The 24,524-nt window shown below is 46.6% G+C and overlaps 1 protein-coding gene across 1 annotated transcript in view; it reads left to right on the top strand.

Annotated features, from left to right (window-relative positions):
* MMP17 (matrix metallopeptidase 17) overlaps positions 1 to 23,144 on the top strand; it is a 32,927-nt gene extending 9,783 nt beyond the window's left edge. Inside the window, exons 3-9 of the mRNA XM_077835065.1 lie at positions 4,911 to 5,194; positions 7,823 to 7,999; positions 8,129 to 8,228; positions 11,805 to 11,887; positions 16,840 to 16,992; positions 19,112 to 19,369; positions 22,648 to 23,144. Of these exons, the coding sequence (XP_077691191.1) occupies positions 4,911 to 5,194; positions 7,823 to 7,999; positions 8,129 to 8,228; positions 11,805 to 11,887; positions 16,840 to 16,992; positions 19,112 to 19,369; positions 22,648 to 22,976 (1,384 nt within the window). The 3' untranslated portion in view covers positions 22,977 to 23,144. The remainder of the gene's footprint in view (positions 1 to 4,910; positions 5,195 to 7,822; positions 8,000 to 8,128; positions 8,229 to 11,804; positions 11,888 to 16,839; positions 16,993 to 19,111; positions 19,370 to 22,647) is intronic.
* The last annotated feature ends 1,380 nt before the right edge of the window (positions 23,145 to 24,524 follow it).

Raw genomic sequence — 24,524 nt, 5'->3', positions numbered from 1 at the left:
GATGAATACAGGATGGCTTGCCTGGGAAAGAAGCTGTGACGTTTTATTTTACCAGCATCTTTTCCCTAGAATCAGTTCTCTCCCGTGCTGCTGCTCGTCCTGGAGCCGGAGGGTGCTTTCTGGTCATCTGTTTGTATTAAAAAGAAAATAACAAAAGTGACCCAGGGATGATGCGAGGCTGAAATCACTAACCTTTGTGAAGGGCTGTGAGATCCTGGGTTGAAAAGCGCTATGGAAGCGCAAAATATTGATAGCAGTAGTTTGCTGCACCGTTGTGAAATACATTGTGTTTACCTCTCTGAACTCCGATCGCCCAGCCAACGACCAGGTAGACCACAGTGGAACGAATGTGGCTTGTCGTGCTGCTCTTGCTAAGATCCAGAACTCCTGGGGCATTGTACGCTCTACTGAGCATGACCTCTGGGCAGCTGGGAAAGAGTCATTTTCTAGTCTCAGACTATGAGCATATACATTCTCAATTTACAAAAAAAAACCAACCCACCCAGAATCAATGCTTGTTTATCAGGCAATCCATAGTCTGTTATGTTCGGTGGTTATGAACATTTAATTTATTTCTCTCTAGCTTCGGAGTTGCCCAACATGAAGGAGTGTTTCATTAAACAGGAATTGATTTTTCATACCACACTAATACTTTTTCCCTTTTGCCTTCATATGAAAAAAAGAACCCAGACACCAAAATAATTATTAGAATTGACACCTTCTGAGCTCAGGCAGAAATGTCAGTCACATTTGGATCTGTTTATTAACTGTCTTAGAAATGGAATGACTAAGGGATGGGCTAGCTGTGGCGATTTGTAATGGGCTGTGGCGCTCTTCAGCTGTAGGTCGCTGGTTCGATTCTGGTCCATGCTAGCAGTCTTTAGACTGAGAGGACTGTCTGCTGATCCTTGTGAAACGAGTTTGTTGTGTCAGGCTGGCTCTGAGTGGACGTGTCTGCAGCACACTGGCTGTCACCACAGCAACTTGGTGTGAGCTGGCAGTATCATCAGAGAGGTGAGAAACACAGCATAGCCAAGGCCTATAAAAGTGACTAGTGATTTGGGGTATCCAACTTGAAACACCCTAAAGAAGCCTGATTGTGCCACAGTGCTGAGTACCCAACCTCTGAAAATCAGGCCCTTTCATTTGTCTCAAGTGAGGCATCCCTGAACGCCTGGTCGCTTCCGAAAATCTTGGTGAGTGGGCATTGAACCTGTCCCCGTCGGTGGACATACCTTGTCATCCTGGAGGCATGTGGGCTGCAGATGGAAGCGGCTACAGCCCCTCTGCGTGACTTCCCCAGTCTAGCCTCCTCATCTTATATTGTCCTTGGATCATTGTCTCTAATCTCTCCCTACCCCCAGTACCCATTTCTAAGGAGGGTTGGAGATAGGTCAGAGCCTCTTCAGGGTTATTCAGTTGAATTGACAACGTACTAGTGAATAAATGCAGATGACCGTGCCTACAAGAGCTTGTCAACACTGCGTAGCCTTGGCTGGTATAGCTGTGCCAGCAGGGCTCCCTAGTGGAGATCCTGCATACGCTGGCAGAGAGAACTCCTCTGCCAGCATGGCTGTACCGTCTCCCCGAATGACTTTCCTTATGCCAACGGAAGCACTCTTCTATTAGCATAGTTGTGTCTACAGGGGTTTGGGGTTTTTTTTGCTGATACAGATGTCAGCTAGGGGTTGTAATTCTTCAGTGGAGGTCCTGGCAGTTTCCATGATGTATCCCCCATATGAATAGGTATGACAGGAGTTGCCTGACATGCACATTAGGATGCTACATAGTTGTAAGGCAGGAGGCGAACTCAGATCTTGTGCTGATTGTGACAGCGGAAGAAAGCCTGGCAAACGGATAATGAGAGGGAAAGCAAGCCATCAGCTGAATGAAGGGATGAATATTTACCACAGAGCCCATTCAAGATTAAGTCATGGCAAATGAATTTTTAAATTGGATCCTTAGAGTTGAGTACAAATGGATAATCTCCTAGTTCCAGAGCCTGTGGATCCAGAAGCTAAGGGATTGACCTGCATTGCCCAAAGTGAAATAGTGTAAGAGTTTGCAATGACCTAGCCCTGGCTATACTGTATAAGCTCTAGGCTCATAGTGTTGGAATAATATTTGTCCCAGCTGTTGTTCCATTTGGTTAAAATTTTAGTTTGCTTCTCATGTCCCCAGGTGTAGTATCCCATTTGTATTTAGCATCGCTTGTCTCCTGTCCTGTACGCTTACTTTACTGTCACACATCACAAGGCATTTCTGTGTGGTAGCTTTCGGCTTGAAGGACTGTCAAGAGGCTGTTACTGGCAAGAATCCTAATAAAATACAGCATGTTTAGAGGAGGCAAACCTATTCCCTGACTGGTTTGTTTTAAATTGGTGTGTAATGGCACATGTCTGTAAGGTCCCTTTTCATTCCTCTCACCCCCATGAGAATATACAATATTTTTTCTGTATGACAGCAGTAGCGAAGGAAACCAGAAGATTGCCCTGCTGTAAAAGTAGCAGTGGATAATAAAACGGTCATTCCGCAAGGAATCCCCACCAGTTCATGAAGAAAATCACATTGTTAATGAATCACTAACCCTAATAATTAGAGGGGCCATGTGGTTAGTGAAGAGGGGCACTGGACTGGGAATCAGGAGACCGGGGTTCTAGTTCTGCTGCTAGCCTGCTGTGTGACCATGAGCAAGTCACTTCACTGCACTCTGCTTCAGTTTCTCCTCCTACTGTTTGTCAGGCAAATTTTTCAAAAGAGCCTAAGTGACTTAGGTGCTTTTGAAAATGATACTTAGGCTCCTAAGGCATATAGGCATTTATGAAAATGTTACCCATCTCGTCTTTTAGATGTTAAGTTCTTCAGGAACTGTCATTGACGTTCCCACTGACTTACATGGAGCAGCTTGCAGAACTGGGATATGTGTAAGGTTCTTGGGTCAGTATGTGTACGTGTAACAGGGCGGTCTGCCCCTTTAAGGGCCAAGGGGTCTGGGACCCACTGGCTCTGTTTGATTATTAAAACCCAGCTGGGACGGGTCAGGTGATGCCTATAAATTGAGGAGCGAGCTCAGCCAGAGGGGGAATGGCAGGAGGGAAGTTATCCGCTGAATCATGCTTGGGAAGTGTTTTCTTTTCACTGGCGCTTGATCAGATAGTACTGTGGAACATCACATTGATATTTGACAAAAGTCTCCGTCTAATCACATTCAGACAATTAGCACAACTTCTGCAATCAGATTGTGCCCTGAATTGAAAACCTGACACACAACCCCATGGGAAATAAAGGTGGCTATGAATAAAGGATCTGGGATGGTTCACATATGCCTGCTGCATGCTAAAAAGATACGGGTCAGATCAAAGGGTGCTTGTTTGGGTGCTGTTAACTTAGGGAGTGGAATAACTAAGAGTAAACCTAGCTCTTAGACTGGGCTTTTCATCCATAGTTCTCAAAATGCTTTACAAAGGAGTCCGTATTGTTATCTGTATTTTACAGATGGGGAAACTGAGGTACAGGGAGGGGAAATGACTTGCCCAAGGAGGCTAGTGGCAGAGCCAGGAAGGGAGTCCAGTACTCCTGAGTCCCAATCTAATGCCCTATCCACTAGATTACAGTACCTCCATCACTATGGCATTTTAATCTCTAATAACATGTGTGTCTGCACATAGTTATTTATTCAACTCCCATTGAAAGTGAGAGGGGACTAACTAGGCCAATGGTCTGCTGCAGAAAAGAAAACCCCCGTGTTCTTTCCTAACTGGATGAAGGAATAGCTGGAATTCACACAATCTCGCCAGTTTTACATGGTTCCACCAACATACTGTAAATTGGTGAGTGATCAATTGTTCACCGTCCCAGCCCCTAGGGTTTGGAACCTGCTCTCCCTAGGTAGCTGTCCCTGTCAGCCTCTTCCCACTATTAGCAACAGTCTGAAAACACATCATCTCTTCTATTCATAAGTTATACCATGCCCATCTCGGCAGGATCTTCGTTAGAGGTGAATTTTAATCTTACCTGTGTTTTAATAGTGGATGCAATTCTTTGAGCTGTTTTTATACAAGAGCTCAGGCTAGAGGATCATGATGATCCCTTCTGGCTTGAAAAATCTATGATTCTATGAATATTAAATGTTTGGGCAGTTCCCTGGGTGCCTTGGTTGGTGTGCTGGTACCGTAGAGATAAAATCACCATTATTATCGAAGGGCAGAACTTGTCAAAAGATTTCCAGCAGAATGATTTTCCCTTGGACGATGCTGGTTCAATGAAACTTTTGCGCAAAGTATCAGTGTAAATTAAATTTGACCCCAGAAAATAGAGACATCTTGTTTCAATAAGGTCAAAGTGTTTCGTTTCAACTTCATCATTTCAGCTTTTATATTTTGTTAAATTCATTGTATTCTAATTATTTTTTATTTTGGTTTTGCAGGAAATTTCAGAATTTCCACTTTGGTTCTGATTTGGGATGAAAGGAAATTTTGAAATGTTCTGCACAACCGAAATGTTGAGTTTGACCAGCTCTACCGAGAGCGCTCTGTGAAACACTGCCCCTTGCAGAGTAGTATTCATTCTTGTATTTTCCATAGGATGTATCTACTGGGGGGGTGGGGAGTGGTGGGGGGACACAAATTCACACAAAGTTTCCCGGGTCTGACGTTCCACCTAGTGGAGGGCAGAGGTGGGAGAACCAACAGTAGAGTACTGTGTATGTCAGTGGTTGCCAAGCTATGACCCATGGACCACCAGTCATCTACCGGGCCCTTTCTGGTGCTTTGCAGAATAGACCAAGGATTTGAGAACTGAGAGGAGGATGAGTCCTGGAGAGGATCATGAAGTGATCGGCAGAATGAAAGAGCTGGACCGCCACTGATACTGATTATTTTCATGTCCTTGGTTTCTCTTTTCTATCCCAGAGTCCGCACCTTCCCCAAAGAATCCCACCTGGGCCATGACACGGTCCGCGCCCTCATGTACTATGCCCTGAAGGTCTGGAGTGACATCACCCCGTTGAATTTCCACGAAGTGGCGGGTAACAACGCTGACATACAGATAGACTTCTCCAAAGCAGACCACAATGACGGGTATCCCTTTGATGGGCCTGGCGGCACGGTAGCACATGCTTTCTTCCCTGGAGACCATCATACCGCAGGAGACACTCATTTCGATGACGACGAATATTGGACTTTCCGATCATCAGGTACGTCAGAGTCCGAGAGTTGGAGCAGAACTCATGAACTCCCAGCCTCTCCCTTTGTAAATGTCTAAGTCTCTGTTATGGCCACCCTTTGGGTTTTGGGGTCCTGTGCACATCTCTTGGGGCCCCAGAGACCTCTGTTTGCTCCCTTATGTCCCCAAAGGCCAGTAACATTTTTGTCCAAGTCAGGGAGGAAACTGTGGTAACGTTTTCCCGTTTCTCCCCATAATCCCTCACTTGCCACACCTACATAACCCAGAGCTCTCATCTGCCGCTCCCATCTGCCACTCCCACAATCCCTGTGTGGCCCCACCCTGCTGCTCCCTGCCCTGGAGTCTCTGAACTAGTAAGTGATGAGGTTGGTTGGGCTGCCTTTGAGTTCACAGGGCTCCTCAACCCTGCTCTGTGGAGGCTTCGGTGGCAGAACTGAGAGTCCTATGGCACCAGTGCTGGCGTGCAGAGACCAGCTAAGGGGAAAGCCAGAGCACACGTGTTCTTCCTCCACAGCTGCAACTCAAGCCCTGCTTCCAGCCAGTGAGATCTGTAGGGATCTGCTTGCAAAGCCCATCAGCAACACTCCTACACTGCGGAAAGATGAGGAATAAATAGGAGCCCACTGAAAAAATAGCTGTTGCCCACTCACTTCGCCGCTCTACCTTCTAGTCCTGCTCTCCCAGACAGACTTTGCCTTCAGGTTCACTCCTGCTCTTCCCCTCCTAGCTCCACTAGGCACCTGAATCTCCTCTACCTACTGTCATCAATGTGCACTTGTGCAAAATGGGCATAAAATGCTACCAGGTCAGAAGGTTGCTTTCCCGCCTACTTTTCACAGGTGTCAATGAAGGCACGCGATGCATGGCAGTGGGAAATGGTCCTTCACTGACTCTGCTGCTTTGCCACACCTCAGATAGAAGAGTTCAGGTCCCAAGGATTCTGCCCCAATCCCCCTGACTATAGGGCAGTCAGCTCCCCACGGCCCCCCCACTAGTTGGTGCAGAGCCAGGTTAGGCTGAAGTCTGCTGTTCTCAGTGTCCAATAACCAGCTGTCCTGCTCCCGATAAGAGAAGACAGGGCAACGCCAGCTGTGGCTTAGAAACAAATAATACTCTCTGCCCTTAGGAAGCCAGGGAAAAGGACCGCCAGCACCACCACATTAAGGCATTTACCTTAAGGCAATAAGAAGTTCCACTTAACATGCAGTTTCAACCTTTCAAGCCAGCAGCCCAGTTTCAGGAGCTAGAGAACTTTGAAAAGCAAAGCTGTGCAGGCCGGAGTGGCAGGCCAGAGATCTCACAAGCTCCATCTTGGTTGGATTTTGACAGAATGTGACTGCTCCAGTCATCAGCTGCTAATTTTCTCGTCACACCACCTCTCCTGCCGACATCCCAGTGGTGTCTGCTGCCTGGGTTTAATAATTTCATTTAGACCTAATCTTCCTTCTTGAAATTGACTAATATTTTCTCTCTCTCTCTCTGTCTCTTTTTTTGTTTTTTTGGGGGGTTTTTTTTGTTTGGTTAATCTGATTTCTCTCTCACCCTGCACTTCTCTGTCCCCACCTTCAAAAATCAGGACCCCCAGGAGAAAGGACCTGGCTACAAAGAATGTCAAAGCTGACCATATTCCCCTTTCAATGCTGCATCTCCCGTGGCGAATGTTACTATGGCAACCTGATTTTCAAACCTCCCCACCAAAGCTGCCTTAGAGCAGGCTCCCCTCTCCTCTTCCCCTTGCACGCTTTTTTGCACCCAGCCCTTTACTCCAAACAATTGGTTGTTCACCGGCCTCTTTCTCTTGCCCAGCCCATACTCAGACTGGGTCATGAAGGCAGCCCTGTGGACACATGCACTGACAGCCTCCCAATCCACTGGGCCAAGCCACTTGAGACCCCAGACAGCTGTGCTGCAAGCTGTGGTGGTGTGGGCAGCTCCTGCGGGACCCTTTATGCTTTTCCGTAAGGGGAACTGGGCAAACAGCTGAGATTTCAAGACTGCTAGTCAGGCAGGACCACCTGCTGCCCCCGTCAGCCACAGGGTGCAGAAGCTGCTCCAGAACAGCCATGTCCTGTCTGACTCTGCTGCGATACAGCTGCTAATAAAGGCAACCCGTGTGGAGCCTGCGACTCTGTGTCTCGGGACAATGAACCTGAGGCCCTCCAGTGTCCCCGTCCCAGTATTGAACAACGTCCTTACATTGGCCTTGTCTATCCAGGGGCCCCAGAGCTTCAGGGCAGTGCCGCGCTAGGTACAGCGGGGGGGGATATCCAGCTGGCAGTGACGCTGGCTCTGCCAGATAGGGCAGTGCTGGCAGTGTGGTATCCGTCAGCTGGTGGATATCCCCAGCCGCTCACTGTTGGAATTAAACGAAGGTACTTTGGCCCAATGCTGTAGCAAAAGCACTTCCTGTCTGTAAATGTGTGGACCACTGCGGGCCGTCTGATCAGAGACTGCCTCTCCCAGGGAGCTGCCCGCTGATCTCCTGTAGACGCTTAGTCTCCTGCTCCAACCATTCGACCTCACTCCCTCACACTGACACACATGGGCATGTTGAAGTAGACGCCTGAATGCCCACCACCGCCGAGAGCGTGATGAGCATGCAGTGTTATGTTGATGTTGATGATGACTTTATTTTCAGATGCCCATGGGATGGACCTGTTTGCCGTGGCAGTCCATGAGTTTGGCCACGCCATCGGCTTGACCCACATCTCTGCCTTAGAGTCTATCATGAGACCCTATTACCAGGGACCGGTGGGGGATCCCCTGAAGTATGACCTGCCTTACGAAGACAAAGTCAGAATCTGGCAGCTATATGGTTAGTTCATGAGTGGGTTTACGCTTCACTTCATCAGCAGTGGCTTGCAGAGACAGCTCTTCTAGAGGATGCACTGTCTGGCTGGTGGGGGTGGTATGCCCTCTAATGCTTTCTTGTCTTTATTCCTAGGAGTCAGGGATTCTGTGTCCCCAACAGACAAGCCTGAAGTAACCAAAACTGACGACCACCCCCTTCTGCCAGAGCTGCCAGAGAACCGCTCCACTGTGCAGTAAGCAGAACTGCCACCAATGTCCTTGTGAAGAGTCACCTGAAGCATGGGTGTCTTCTCAGACCAAGGGGTGGATACTTCCCCTCAGCTGTGGTTTCAGCAGGGAGTTAAAGCCAGAAGAAGTGGGCAGAGGGGTGACTCCAATACATGTCCCCTCCCCTCCCAAATCATGGCTAGTTACCAACCATGGGGATGGGGATTTTCAGATTGGGAAGGGGGGGAACCAAAGGAGTGATCCCTACATACAGGGCTCACTCTCATGGGGACCCACTAGGTTTTTGAGTGTAGATTCTGAGTCCAGCTCCAGAACAGGCTTGTTTGCTTGCTCAGGGTAGATGTGTGAAGTGCAGAGGCTCCTGGCAAGAACCTTTGAAGACTCATGTGCGGTGCTTTCCCCAAGAGGTGCTAATTCTTCCAGCCTGGGAACCGCTGAGGTCGAGCTCATTCTGGCCACTGGTGTCCTGTTTGCATTCTTTGTTACTACCAATCTCTGTGTAATGTGGGTCCAGAAGAGTTAAAAGTGGCCCAAGGGTAAAACCAGTGTGGTAAGAAGCTCAATGAGATGTTAATTCGGGACTAGAACATAAATAAGGAATTTAGGGTGTGCTGAGGGATTTTGTAGAAAAAGGAAAAGTGCAAATTCTGAGCTACTTATTAAGGAAAAAGGACAAAATGAATGTCATTCTTCTGTGTTAGACATAGTATCCAAACCCTCCCCTATGCTTGCATGTGTGTGGTATTTTTATTTAAAGAGCTGTCTAACTGGCAAAGGCCCACATCCACAAAGCTATTTTGGCCCCTAACATCCATTGATGTAACGTAAGTTACCCTTTTGGATTTGGGCCAAAGCTTATATTTCATTTTGGATTTTCAGAAAGTGCTGAGCACCCACCATCTGAGAACTGGAGCCCTTTACGTTTTCTCAAGTTGGGTACCCAAAATTGCTAGTCAGTCGTGAAAATCTAGGCTTTATTGTATGTATTTCAAACAAGAGGCACTACAAGAGAAATAAGGGAATTTTCTTTCTTTTTCTTTCTTTCTTTCTTTCTTTCTTTCTAACAAATCCCAATGAACCACATTCTGTCTTGGTGTAACTGCCTAGACTTCAGATGACTTACTTCTACCAGGAATGAATTTGGCCTACTATGTGTCGAAATCTCTTCATGATGTTTTTAATTAAATGAAACCGTTTATTTTATGTATGAAGCATTTCTCTTCAATGTTGGCAGCTACACTGGGAGAATCAGATCATGAAACTCACTGGAAAGAGTATGAAATTGACAAGTCTAGTTTCACACTCTTAAGTTGGGGGAAGAGCAGAGCCGTAATCGAAATAGCATCAGGGTGAAAAGTCAATTACACTTTTAAAATTCTTTAATTTTAACGATTGAAGATGTTGCTAGTAACTCAGGTAGAGGTTGTTTTTAAAATATATGGGGCCAGATGCTCAACTGGCATAAATTAGCATAAATCCATTGACTTCCATGGGGATACACTGATTTTATACCAGCGGAGGATCTAACACAGGATTTTAATTTTGACAAGTGTCTCTTGAATAATGAATAGGCAGAGGAGTAGGTAAATCTATGAGCAAGACAGCTCTGGGCAGCATATCAGGGGCACGGAAGCCTTCTCTCTGCTGGTAAAATCCACTCAGAGTTCATGAATTACGATTATGCAGCTGATGCAACCCAGCATGGCCTCAGGGGCTTCGTTATATTTGGAGGGTCCCTTGGATAACTGAAGTGCTGTCTTTAGGATTATGCTTTGTTCCTTAGAAGCAGGGAGATCATTGGAAGCACGCAAGGATATTACTTTTTTTTTTCTCCGTGAGGATGAGCAAGAGGCTGTCCTGGGTAGGGCCTTTCTATGGAGAGTTTCTTGAATGCTGGTAGGGCTGTCAGATTAGGGGAATGTGGGCAAAATGTGTTACTTAGGATGTGCCCTGCAATGGGATAATTCCATCAATTTACTGACCCGGGTCAGAATCGTGCAGTGGGCTCTTCCTGATAAAGCCCCCAAAAGGTAGGGTTAAAAGTCTGAAAGCACAAGGAGGTTCATGCTGGGAGATTTCATCCTCCTCACAGTGTGGGTGGGCTGGGTGCTGTATTGTTCGTGTTTAGTTAGATACCCTCTGCAAAGCTGTCGTCATAATGGGCTCGTAGATTCCTTCCCTCTCGGCATTTAAAGCAAATCCCTTGCAATGTTTTGTGTGTGTGCGAGCCATCCTCTAGTGATTGAACCACAGAGAGGATAAGGGATCTACTACTATTAGCAAAGGGAATTTTCGTTCAGGTCAAGTGGTAGAGGTCTATGTTTTTGGAGCTGAAGGACAAGGGTTCTAATCCCAATTCCTCTGGGGCAGGTGTGTTTTCAGAAACACAAAGATTTGTTAAGTTTCTCATGGCACAATTGTATCAGTTGTGTTTGTTGCCGTGATGCTTTGAAAGAAGGGAGCTGGCTCTTCCCCTTGGCCACACAGCACTGTATTGCTAATGTGAAATCTGTTTTATGGAGTCGAAGGGTGCTCAGATACCATGGTGAAGTCTTGATTGGGCTTAGACATGTGGCTGGCATATTACGTAGGGAGAAGTTGAGAAGGATGGTGCCGGCAGTCTGATATGGAGTTCTTCTAAAGGCAAATTAGATTCATGCTTCTCTGTCACGGAGAGCAGCTGATCTGTATACGGTTCACAAATCCTTTCCTTGCTCTCTAGCAATCCTTGTACAAGGGCTTCGTTATTCTTTCAATTCTTCATACTCCCGGTGGTCCCACCATACACCTTGTTAAAACAGGATCTCAGCCAGGCTAGTCACTATCTGGGCATTCACCATCCGGCCCCTCACCCCCTTTGTTTGGTTTCTGTTACTGCCTCAGGGTGCAGCTGTGAGCCCCAGCCACTCAGAGTCTACGTCCGGCGTTCCTGTGTGCTGAAGTCACTCATGTCAGCCTGAGTGCGTTTTGTTCAGCAAGTATCTTGCTGCTCCCATGCAGGGGGCCCAGATGGGCTCTCAGACACACCACGGTGACACTGGAGTAATAGCTTCGTCTGCCCTGGAGTTCCTCTGGCTTTCCAGAGTGTTACGGAGAGCAGAATCTAGCTCCCCATCTCCTTGGCTCTTGGTAACAGTCTCACATAGAAAATGGGAGAGTGGGCGGGGGTCTGCCGTGGATTCGTTTTGTAGAGAACACTGTCTTAAAGCGGCCGTTTGTCCAGAAAAGCTTTGCAGAGCTTGTGCCTTGGAAAACCCCCTGTGCACAAGGCTGGGTTCACAGCAGGACTGATTTGGGGGTGGGAGCAGGGACCCGCCAAACTTTAGGCCTCTGTGACCTTCTGCATCATTCCTAGCTACATCCATGTCCCATTGAACCCCTCCATCTCAATGGCCCGGGGCTGCAGATCCCAGTTCTGCGTGCACTGGGGAATTGGTTTCAGCCAGACGAGCCAGTGCAGTGAGTGGTAGGAGAATTGCTGCTTGCCTGGGGGAGCAGTGCTCGGTCCGGGGGAGCTGGAGAGCCCTGCTCCTGGCTGCGGGGGTAGGACTGCCGCTCACATGGGTGTTGTCTTTCTGCAGGCTCAGAAGAGATATCCCCAACAGGTGCAACACTCACTTTGATGCCGTGGCTCAGATCAGAGGCGAGGCTTTCTTCTTCAAAGGTAAGCAACTGCTCTCCGCGTAACGGCTGGGTGACCTTTGCCAAGCCAAAGCTGCACCTAGCTCTGCATTACGCGGCTGGGCTCCGTTCATGCAAACATTTCAGTCTACTCTTCTCTTTAAACCTGGTCTCCAGAAGAGGGATGGCTTTGCCAAGACGTCCGGGGCATGGAGTCAGGGTATTGGTTGCAGCACTAGGTTCACATCCAGTAATATTGGGTTTGCTCCAGAGCTGCCTGCCAGGGCTTGATTCTCATTCACGCTGAGGCCACTTTACACCATTGGGGCAGCGTAAAGGGCCCTTAGAACTTTAAGGCCCTCTGTCTACACCCACCTTCAGACCCTACTGGAGCAGTGTCAGGAGGCCTCTGTGTAAATGAGAATCAGGCCACTGGCGCAGAGTGGACCTGTTAGGATCGCACCTGGCTCGAAACTAGTAGGATAGACATGATTTTCGAAAGGATGAAGAAGAGACCTCGAGACGGGCATCAGTGACGATGCAAACATGTAGAGACTTCCAGATGAGTGACTAAGGCTTTGTCTACGCTGCCAATTAAATGACAAAACTTTTGTCATTCACAGGTGCTTAAAAAAAGCCCACCCCCACCCCCGAAAGACAACAATTTTGCCATGGCAAGTGGCCGTGTAAATGGCTTGTTGTTGGCAGGAGCGCTCTCCTGTCGACAATGCAAATCCTGCTCGTAGGGGGCAGGAGTATTTTGTCGGCAAAAGCACCAACAAACAGCGTTTACACTGCCCGACTTTTAGCGACTCGGCCATATCGCTAAAAGCTGTGTAGTGTAGACAAAGTCTAAATGAGGCCTGCTTGTTTCAGAAAGAAGGTGAATGAGGGTCGTGGTAGAGATATACACAATACTGAATGGTAAATCAGGCACTTCTGCTTACCCAAGAATGAAGGGGAAATCCAGTGAAATTAAGAGACAATAAATTTAAACTGACACATAATTAAACTATGGAATTCACTGCGGCTAGAAGCTAAAGAGGCAAAAAATTGAATAGGATTCTAATGAATGATTAGGATTATATGTAAACTGTAAGAACATCTGCAATTACACTAATTGGATGGTAAGGCCCTCAGGACACCAGCCAATCACTGACTGCGTGGAGCTCAGAAGAAACTTCCATTTTCTCCTCACTTCATCCTGCCCCCAGTCATGGTTTAGCATAACTGCCCATTATGGGCTTTTTACACTTTGCTCTGAACCAGCTCTCAGTGGCCACGGTTAGAGACAGGATATCATCAATGTCTGCTATGCCACTATTTGAGCTCTTCAACCAGACTCTCCAGGATTTCAAAGTGACGAACTGAAATTGATGTTTGCAGCATCAGAGTACAAATCTGGGTCCATCTAAGGATTGAGAGAACAGCCGCAGATCACTTTGACTTTTGTCCTGAATGCCTTCAACCTCCCTTTCCTCCCATGCTTCACGTTCCTGGTTCCACATGCTGTGCATGCACCGTCATCCAAAGACAACAGCACACGCACAGAGTTACAGCACCATCTGGGTCCATGTTTACTGAACAGTTGCTGACAGTGTATCTCCAGGAGTGACAGGCTGTCTAGGAGAATCCTGCCAGTGCCTCCTCAGCTGTACAGAGTCCTTCTCTGCCTGGCCTCCTTGAGGTTTCTTTGCATTCGAGGTGGAAAGGTCCCCGACTGAGGCCACTGTGATGCACGGCTTCCTCGGCAATCGTTTGTCCAGAACTGACCCAACTGATTTCCTAGGGGAGAAAAAAGGCATCTCCTCTCTGAGGTGATAAACAGAAACCAGGAGAGTTTATGGCATCTCCATTGAAACGTCACTACCAGATAGAAGGAGGGAGAGCGTCCAAAGAGGGAACGAACAAAAGCATTTGAAGATGTCTGTGCCGCTGAGGCAGCACAAGGCAGAAGATGATGTTCGCCTCGCGAGGCCCTCTCTGCAGCCGTCTTTTTCTTTCTCACTCCTGCATACAGCTGCTGGCTCCAAAGAGCCTGCAAGGAAGAAAGGGGGTTAGGAGAGGAGAACTAGAACGAAAAACCAAGAGAGAAATCCTCCTCATGGTTTGTTTCTGGCATATATTTGCACATGTGTGTGTTTCTTCTGGAGAAGCAAGGGCAGAGTTAAAGGGCCAGATCCTTGGCTGGTAGAAATCTGTATTGACCTGGCTAACTGATGCCAATGGAGCCTCAGCTGGTGTAAATCTCCATAGCTTCAGTGATGTCAACAGGCAGATCTGGGGTAAACTGGCATAACTCCATTGACTTCAATTTACCTTAGCTAAGGATCTGGCTCAAAAGCTCTAGATTGGACTGAGGTAATTAATTATCACCTCTTGTGTGGCAGTTCCCAGCATGCTGAGGCAATAACTTGTCAGAACCGCATACAGAATGCCACCAAATGGTAATGTGAAACCTGAAGGAACACGACACAGAGGGCAGCTTTCTATGCAGACCCTCCAACCAGTGCAGTTCACATACTGACTGCACCGTCAGTTACCCAGAGCTCCTGTGGACTTTGATGGAATTGCAGAGTTTCAGAACTTCTGAAAATCGGGCCACTTTGATTTAGTAACCTCACTTTAGGCAACCCAAGTTTTAAACTTTCTCCCATTTATATAGGGTGTACAGAAATGTTGCCAGAGGTATCCCGCATGCTGAGAGCATTTCCCAGCTGGAATCAAAACCACCAAATATCAGAAAAAACAAAATGCCTCTGCCCACGTGAACGGGGACTTCCCATGATCTCTGTGAATTAGGGGAGGTCAGGAAGGCCCATCTTAACCTTGGTTTTCATCCTTACATTTCAACCTGCCAGGCTTGGGCTGGTCTTCTATCAGGCTCACTCACCATAAATGAAATCATTTCACTCTGTACACTAATTACAGTTCTTGTCCAGGATGGCCTGGAGATAGTCAGGGTAAATACGGTGCTTTGGCAGGCAGACCTGGCCACGGTGAGGCGATAGCATGAGCTTCGTGGGCAAATGGGAGCTATTGCATTCGGAATTCACTGCTACCGAAATTGCTATGTTTCTGCTGCTCCCGACAGCCTCTTGGAAATCAGCTTATTCCCGACTTTGAATTCGGACTGAAAACTGGCTTCTTGTAACTGCACACCTGCTGGGTGCATCAACAGAGAAAGAGTGCTGCTAAGTGCTGGTGGGGTTTCTCCAGTTATGTCAAATTAGCACCGAGCGCTTTTAACTTTAGATATGTTTCTATTAGCAAAGCTATTATGCCAAGCAGTATTTCTTCTGAAAACGGTGAAAATCTGGCATTTTCCAGTGCAAGCCTAATTAGAGATGCAAAGAACATCTTCATTTAATTACGTGTTTCCATAAATCTACAATAGCCACACACTTTGAATACTAGATTTGTAATGATCTTAAAAGAATTTGTAATTACTGCCATTCCTAACAGTAGAATATATTATTCAGACATAGATTTTAGTCATATAAAGCAAATAGGCAAAATGCAGCAGAAGAATAAGTATGTGATATAAATCCTTATAATTGTAATAAAAAAATCCCCTCTCTGCAGATGTTTAAGTGTTGGAGTTTTGCCTCCTGCATTATTAGGCTAAGATCCAATTTCCATAAAATTTTGAAAGTTGGTGTGTCAGTCTGCCAACTCTGTAGAAATGTAGCTGAATGTCTTGAATACAAATCAGAAGAAACATCTTGGGCCTGTTGCTCATTTCCCAGGGGGATCCCTGCTATGCTGAAAGGGATATGCATAACCTCACAACAATAGCTTCTTGGGAATGGGGGTACTAGAGAGGAGACTGAGGGGAGATAGGGAAGGTACTCAGCCTGCTTCCTCCAGCTCAGAACTCATGCTATAGAGATCCCAGGGGAATATGTATTCATGGAATGTGCTGCAAAACCTCAGAAATTCAGGTGGAAAGTTCCAAAGTGCCTAAGGGAATTAGGTACCCAACTCCCATTGAATGGGATTTGGTAACCTAACTGCCTGGTACACCTTTGAATATCCCAGCCTTAAACTTGTACCCCACAGCAAACATTGATCTTCCCCTCCCATCACAACCAATGTGATTTCTTGCAGAGCCCCAATTCCTAGGGCTGACATAGATGGGTGCAGCTGAGGTTGCTGGCGCTGTGCTCCTTTACATCAGCAGAGAATTTGTCTCGTTGTAACATTTCGGGTGAGAAGGAGGCCACTTTCTCAAAACACCTTGGAATGGTGCACAATATACGTCAGCTCTTCCTTTCTTCCTCTATTTTTTCTTTTTTCCTCTCACTCCTCCATTCCTACCCCTTTATAAAAGCTGCTGGATTTCAGATCACCTTTTCCTAGTACACAACAGGGAGGGGATGGTTGCAGAGGGATGTGCAAAATATTCAAACACTTGGAGGTCAGAGCCATAGCAGAGCAATATACAGTGGTAGTCACTGTTTGCTAAAGCAACTGGGGGAATGGGGAGAGGGAAAAGCTCCAGATACTTCTGTCTCTTCAGAGGCTATCACTTGTTGAGCTAGTCTGTGGTCTGATCTAGCCTGGTTTTAGCTGCCTTAGTACTCTTTGGTCTCAGGTGCTCAGTTGCTGGGTGATAGTGATGCTGGTATTACTGCTGAGGCAGCATATTCAGCCCTAGAGGGAAGGAGGGGAAATATCTCCTGTCTCCCTGCAGAATGTTCTCTGGAGCAGCACGGATGCTCTTACTCGTAAAAGATTCATTTATCAGACAGAAGGATGGTGACTGCAATGCAGAGTCTGGAAGGGAAACGGGAGTGGATTTCTCCTTATGGCTCAGGGTCAGCAATATGGGAGCCATGCAAGGGATGGGGAAAAAAAGAAAGCAAGTAGTTTCATAGTTCCCACCTTATGTACTTTGTTTTCTACTATCCCCTGACTCCACCCACAGCTTTTTCCTCCTAGCAAAGGGGTGTTATGGCCTGGTTCATTAATGTCCAATCTGTATTCATCTAGGCAAGTACTTCTGGAGACTGACTCGCAATAAACACTTGGTCTCCCTCCAGCCAGCTCAGATCCACCGTTTCTGGAGGGGTCTACCTCTCAATATGGACAGTGTGGACGCAGTGTATGAGAGAACCAATGACCACAAGATCGTGTTCTTCAAAGGTAAGAGCAAAAACATCATTAAAGGGATCTCTTGCTGGTATCTGTATCAGTAGCTTTAAACTTCCACTAGTCCTGCAGGCAAGGAGGAACTCGGTGTCATTCAGTGGAATTTGCCATGCTGGACAAGTAAGCCTCAGTGTGGCAGGTGACATTTCAGAGCCCCAGGTGCATATGCTGAGGTGGTCCACTGAGCTCCTGGGTTGGATCATAAGCTGCCATGAACCCATCGTTGCAAGGCTAATACATATTAAGCTGCTAATCCACCCACTCCAAAAGCAACAATTATGTTTGGTAAAAAAAAATTCACTTTCTCAAACAGGGCCAGCTGGAGTAGCAAACTACTTTTTCTCTTAAACGTGCTACAATTCCTAAGAATTCGCATCTTCTTTTTCTTTCCCTTTATACTTCATTGAGTGAAGATGGATTTTTAATTCTTCTGTACTCACAGGGCCTACCCTGCGCATCTTGCATGTGAAACAATGTACACTAAGAGCATTCAGTGTTGCTGGAGGCACTTGGAGGAATTTGCTGGCTGTGTGCATCAGTGCCTGAGTGAGGTTGTAGTAGCCAAGCTGTAGAAGGGCCCTACTAGTAGTATTAGCTAAGGGGAGAGTTCCTTTAGCTCAAATAGTTTGGGCGCTGAAGAGCCAGGGTTCTAGCCCTGGTCCCCAGTTGCGTGTGATTTAGCTGAGAACTGTTTTTGTCTGCAGTGCACTGATTCATTACAAAAAGAACAGGAGGACTTGTGACACCTTAGAGACTAACAAATTTATTTGAGCATAAGCTTTCGTAAGCTACAGCTCAGTTCATTACAGTATTACAGAAATTCAGTAAACTATGTTCCACCTTAGTGACTAGACATTAGGTTCGGTTCATACCTCTGAAGTGTCCCACCCGGCAGAACTAAATGTACCTCAGGCCTGTTCATTCCTGGTATTATGCCTGCTGCCAGTAGTTGCTCTGTTCGTTTGAATTTAACTAATTAGCCGTTTCCCACACTCCACACTGTGGCTGTGTCTCTGCTGTGTAATTACTGCAGCCAGCACTCAAACTGCGTCTGTGGTGCTTTGTAGGGAGCTGGTCTACTGGATAACTCCAAAAGGAGCAGCTGTGCTAAGCTTCTCTCAGTTGGAAATTGCTTTTTGCCTCTCTAATGTCCCACTTTGAGTGTGGTAAATTATTGATTTTGGAAGTGCTGAATCGTAGAGGTGAGGGTGCAGAAATGGATTATCCTCAGTAATGGATCCCACACGTGTGTCTGCACCCATTAAAGCTTTTAAGGCCTCCCACATGCTGCCGAAGCATTATTTCCTCAAATGGAGGAAATCCAAAATGGCTGCCATGATGTGTTGGATTCCACAAGGACCCTGCCAAACCACACAGCTACTGAAAGAACAATATCAGAGAGGCACACAATCCATAGGTCCAATTATGGATCCTGGGCCGGATTCACAGCTTTGAGCACAGGGCTTGCAGTTTGTACCCTCTGTGCACAGAGGAGCAGCTGTGCTAGAGCATGGACTGTATGGATTCCCCTCCAGGAGAGCAGCCAAATGCTATGGTAATGGAGGCCATATAAGTACCCAAGACAGACAGATCGCTCGAGACCCCATGTGCCCTTCCTACCACATGTGCAGGTCTTTCAAATCCAGCTGAATGAATGCACAGAAACGTGGGGGAGTCTCCTACAAAGGTGGTGCGTACATGCGTGTGTAAAAGTTGAATTACAGACAGAACTTCTCCATTGGCCCTCGAAAGCTGTGTGTGATTTTTTTATTTCTATTAAACAGTTATTGTGTGGAAATCAAAGGGGAAGAGGGTGGGAATTAAATGGCATAACCAGAGATGACTAGCCTCAGACTACGCAGCATAATCAACATGTCTATGTCCTGGGACCTAATGCCTCCAGCAGCAAAATAGCAAAGGCTGGCTGTATCCAAGTGGGAGTTTGACACAAACAGCATTTTCCACAAGAAGCAGATTCTTTGGCAGGTGGTTGTTTTGTAGTTCTCTTTCTGGAGTGCTGTGAATTTGAATCTAGGGATTGTCACAGCAGCAGATCATGGAATGTAACCTGAAGCAGAATTGGTATTTCTACATGCCTGTTTCCTCTCCGCAGGAGACAGATACTGGGTGTTCAAAGACAATAACGTGGAGGAAGGATACCCTCGGCCAATTTTGGATTTTGGCTTGCCACCGGGAGGCATCGACGCTGCCTTCTCCTGGGCCCACAATGACAAGACTTATTTCTTTAAGGACCGTCTCTACTGGTGCTATGACAACCATGAGCGGAGGATGGATCCCGGCTATCCTTCAGAGACCACTTTGTGGAAGGGCATTCCAAGCACGTTAGATGACGCAATGAGATGGTCAGATGGTGAGTCGGGTGCTCGCTTAGCAGAGTTTTTTGGTTTTGGTTTTTTGTTTTTTTTTTAAACCTAAGGCCTTGTCTGCACTTAAAAATGTTGTGGCTTTAACTAGGCCAGCACAGTTAAACTGGAGGCGAAACAAAAGCCTTAGTGCAGGCCCAGTTAGTTATACCAGTATAAAAGCGCTTATAGCCATGTAGCGTATTCTGTCTCAGTAAAGCAAAATAAGCGATACCAATATTAAGTGTCTTATCCCAGTATAGCTCCATCTACAATAGGGCATTCACCAGTATAACTATTCTGGCAGACAAAAATCAGATCCCTTACCAACATAATTATGTCAGTAAAACTTTTTAAGTATAGACTGGACCTAACTTGCTATTCCAGCAGTGAGGAACCATTATCGCTGGAGTTCTCATGAGACTTTGCGAGTACAGCTATGAAATCTCACCATGATTCCTTAGAAGTTTTTAAGGTCAGGCTTGACAAAGCCCTGGCTGGGATGATTTAGTTGGGATTGGTCCTGCTCTGGGCAGGGGGTTGGTCTAGATGGCCTCCAGAGGTCCCTTCCAACTCTGTTATTCTATGATTCTATGATGCAGTTTTACTCAAGGGAGACAGAGATGTCATCACAAGAATCTTGTGATCAGTCTTGCAAGATGTTGCTCAGTAACTGGACATGTGTCACTGCTTGATGTGTAAAGCATGTCTAATAAGTAGCAAATGCCAGGATGTAGGCAAGTCCGGGTTCTGTATTGCACCGGCCAGGGGCTGCAATATGTCTGACGGCAAACATGCCACCTTGGGTTGTGACTGGATGAAATAAGCAGAGTTGGGCAAGCTCATTTCTTGGGTGGGAGACATCAGAGGTAAACCCCAGGAAGATATGTTGAGGACACTCTTCTCTTTGTCAAAACCGTGCTATACACATACATTAATATCAATACCAACCAATGCTCCACATCATATTAAGGGACATGCAGCTTTGGACATAACAATAAATTCCTGATCACTCTGGGCATCTTGGGGCATTTTTGCAAAAGTGGAGCATGTGTTCCAGCATCCTAGACAAATTCCAGTGAAGGTAACTCTGTTCTGCTACCCCATTCCCCTGGTGCTTTGATAGGATAGGAGATTTTTTGCATTTTTTGTCTTTAAAGTGTTGCAGCACTGCCAATCTGGGGTATGTCTACACTCCACAATGAGGGTGTGACGCTCAGCTCCAGGAGACGTACCCACGCTAGCTCTCATCCAGCTAATGTGTTAAAAATAGAATGTAGGATGGCAGTGTGAGCTATAGGGCAGGCTAGCTGCACCAAGTACATGCCCGTCTGAGGCCCTAAGAGAGAGGAATTGTTTAGCATAGGACAACAAATTATAACTAGGAGTACCAGGATGAATTTAATTCTATGAATAATGAGATTAAATTCCCAAGGCAAGCAGTATACACATCCTCCACTGCACTCTGTTTTTTTCAGTATGGCAGCCATCCACCTCTAAAGACAATGAACACCAAGGCAGATCAGTTACTGTGTGTCAGGCTGCATATATATGATAGAAGTGGCATTGATACTTGTCTAATACTGAATAGGTTTTATTGGTCTATTATTTGCTGTGAACATTATTCTTTTCCTTGAAGTCTTCAAAATTATTTCCCATCCTACATGTGCTCTGCAAAGATACCATGTTCTGGATTTCTGCCTTTGTTATTCATTATCGTTTTACATTCCTATTGCAGCCGTTTGCACAAGGCACTGTACAAGCATGTAGTGAGAGACAGTTCCTGCCCTAAGAAACAGACAACCAAAGGCCCTAGTCCTGCCAGTTGCCCTACAGAAATCAGTGGGGTTCCTACAGACAAAAGGATCATTTAGAGTAGCTTGTAGGACTGGGGCCTCCTAAGGTGGTTGATTAGGGCATTGGCGATAGTCTGTCCTGTTTTGGCAGTAGTCTTGCTTGAGCCGTATCATGTGGTGGGTTGGATATGGATATGGATTTTGTCTTGTGCCATATTTGTTGAAATTTGAGTTGGAAAAAAATAAGTCAATAAGATATAAAGAGTTTTGGTTTTTTAAGTAAATGTTTGGCAGGGGATCAGGAAGCTCCTTCTAGGGAATGAGATTTATTGGTGTGGGGCCTGATCTCCCTGGGGAAGGGGCGGGAAGTTCCGTTAGTGGAGACATGTAAAACCATCCATTCCCTCCAGCACAAACACTACTTACAAGAAAGTGGCACTTCCCGGTTTGATTTAGATGTCAAACTAACAACGTAATAGCGACCTGGGAAGAGGGACATCTCCGGGGGCTTATCGGGCTGAACCTTGGAAGCTTTTGAGCGTACCCCATCACTCCCGTTGGCAGGTATCCTTAACAAGGATGGAGCAAGTTCAGGGAATTTAAAATGTACCTGTTCGTGGGTGAAATTTACCCTGGACAAGAGGTCTGTGTGCAATCCACACACCTCCTGGGTGTGGTGTTCTGTCCCATCTAGTGGCACCAAGACCACCTAGAGAGAGATTAATGAGTCTGCTCTACAGCCTTAGCTAGGGGCCATATGGCTTTTAGCTCATGCATTTAGCTCCAGAGATCCCAGGTTCGATCCTGCCCACTGACGACCGGGGTCTGTCCATGTTACATGTGCAAGGCCCTATGAACCACTTAACCCTTTAACATGGGACTTAAATGATGCATAAGACATTGTGGGAGGCCTCAATGCTGAGGTGTTTTGGAAACGTCTGGCTAGCAGAAGCACAGTATATCGTAGGTGTTTCTCTTCCCAGGCCCCTTGTGGGTTAAAGGCCTTGAGGTTATCTCTTTAAGAATACGCCAGAGGCATCACAAAACCCCCAGTATATTTTCTCTGGGCACATCAACATATAGGCCCTTCTGTCAAGTTAGACATATGAGGCCTTGCCCATCTTCCTCCTCCACCATCACTGGGCCTTTGGCACCATGGCTGGTGCGTCGTGTGTATGGCAGACCCCCCCGACTTGTCCACTGTAGTAGCCTAGGCCTAAAGCTACCCCCGGGAACAAACAAGTGGCACCAGGTCCCTGCCTACTGTGCTGGCATGAACAGGTGCAAGTGGACAAAAACTCCATTACTCCTGGTGGACTTGCACCTGCTCCCATCAGCTCAGGGTGTTTCCGTTACTGGGATGTCCAGCTGGGTGGGAGCACCCCTTTGCTGCCATGGCGACACCTGCACGCCAGAGACTAGTGATAGAGAGCCCGCCCAGCGCTCATGCAGGCTAACCCTGCATGTCTTTTTTTTTTTTTTTTTTCCAGGTGCGACCTATTTCTTCAGGGGCAAGGAGTACTGGAAAGTGTCGGACAATGACCTGGAAGCAGAACCCGGTTACCCTCAGTCCATCGCCAGAGACTGGCTGGTGTGCGGTGACATGCAGTCTGATTCTCCAGACTCGGCAGGGCGCAGCAGGACTGGGGCGCGCTCCAAGCAAGGGCAGCACGACGAGAGCCGTTCGGAAAACGGCTACGAGGTCTGCTCGTGCACCTCCTCCTCAGATTCCCTCTCGGCCCGCCCGGCACTCAGACTCTCCGCAAGCCTTGTCCTAGCGAGCCTGTGGATGGCAGCAGTGGCTTGCGCAGCAGTATGACATCCAGTAACATGGACAAGAGGATGTTACGGTGCTTCAGGGACTGGTGGTGGGAAAAAATCACACCACGCTACACTGTTACCGCCGAAACAAACATTCCTAGGAACATGGCAACGAAGGTTTCAGGTTCTCCATGGGAAGTGAACTGGGTTTATTTTTATTTTTTAGTTAAAGGTCTAATAATGGACTGTGGGTTCTGCACCTTCTTCTTCCCCCCAACCAGCTAAAGAATAAAGACATTGCTGAATATTAGTTACAAAGGTTTTGTAGAGATGTAACACTCGGGGTGTGTAAGAACTGCCAAGTAGAGAAGGCATGGATATATTGAAAGGCCACTCTGGTTTCTTGAAAACAGACCAGATAGTGGTGAAACCCAGTTGTTATTCCAGGAACTAAAGCAGCCTCAGTGTAAGGCAATGGGAAAGATGCAACAGCTGTGCTGACATTCAGTAATGTAATATATGCATCCAAGTGGATGTATGAGATAGAATGGCATCTTGATGGCACTGGGCTTGATTGCAAAGTGGTACATTTCACAAACAAATCTATGCTGCCAACTGATGTCAAGCTAACCCACGCCAGTTTCTATAGATCAGAAACATATTTGCCTTTATGAAGGACGTGAAGGTCACCTTTGATTCCAGATGTTTAAATTTAAGGGCTTCTCTGTTAAACCTTGGCCACACAAACATAGATACCATGGTCAACAGCAGGTATCTATTCCCCCTGTCTTCAGCAAACGCCTTGACTGCTTGAGCTAGAGTAGCTCTTTGATCTCGGAGCAAGTAGCGGGCTGTTACAAGCACTGAGTGCAGTCGTTCAGTCGTTCAGCTGAGATGCAGTGACACACATGAAGCCAGTGTAATCCACATGCATCTAACTTTTCTGCGCCCCTAAATTCTATTCTAGATGTATTTTGTGATTGATCGCTGCATACAAAAATCACATTCGTTTAAGGCTTCCTTTCAAGGATTTGTGAGGGACTAAACTTTGAATTGTGGATGCACGCGCTAGTTTTAGACGTATTTTCAAATAACAGGTTCTGCTTTTTGGCTGGCTTCTTATATCAGCCAGATGCCATTATGATACCATCAATTGTGAATCAGTTATTCTGTATGCCACTGTAACTGTTTAATTTGGCACCAATACACTAAAGGAGAACGAAGGGGATTAATTGTTTTAAAGTGGGGATCTTGCTCCGTAAAAATGACGTCACAAAATTCCATGTTTGTCTCTCCTTCGCTTACAGATCCAGTTTGCTCAGTTCACAAGTAAAAGGATGGTTTTCTAACTGTCCCCATACTCTACATGGGTCCAGAGAGTCAAGCTGGGTTCTGTCTGGCTCCTGGACCAACACCTGCCCCCCCCCGACTCAGCGGAGGTGAACTACAGCTGTACATATGTGTAGCTTCTGTGGTTGGTTGAAATGTTTTAAATTTCACACTTTCCGTCAAAAATGTTTGAATTTTGAGCAAAAAAAGAGAGGGAAAGATATTCAGTGAAATTTTCACAAAACTTCTCTCCCCGCTTCCCCCCACTCCCATACTG

This window comes from Eretmochelys imbricata, chromosome 15 (assembly GCF_965152235.1).
Source record: "Eretmochelys imbricata isolate rEreImb1 chromosome 15, rEreImb1.hap1, whole genome shotgun sequence".
In the NCBI taxonomy this organism is placed as follows: Eukaryota; Metazoa; Chordata; order Testudines; family Cheloniidae; genus Eretmochelys; species Eretmochelys imbricata.
This window is presented reverse-complemented; position numbering and strand designations above follow the sequence as displayed.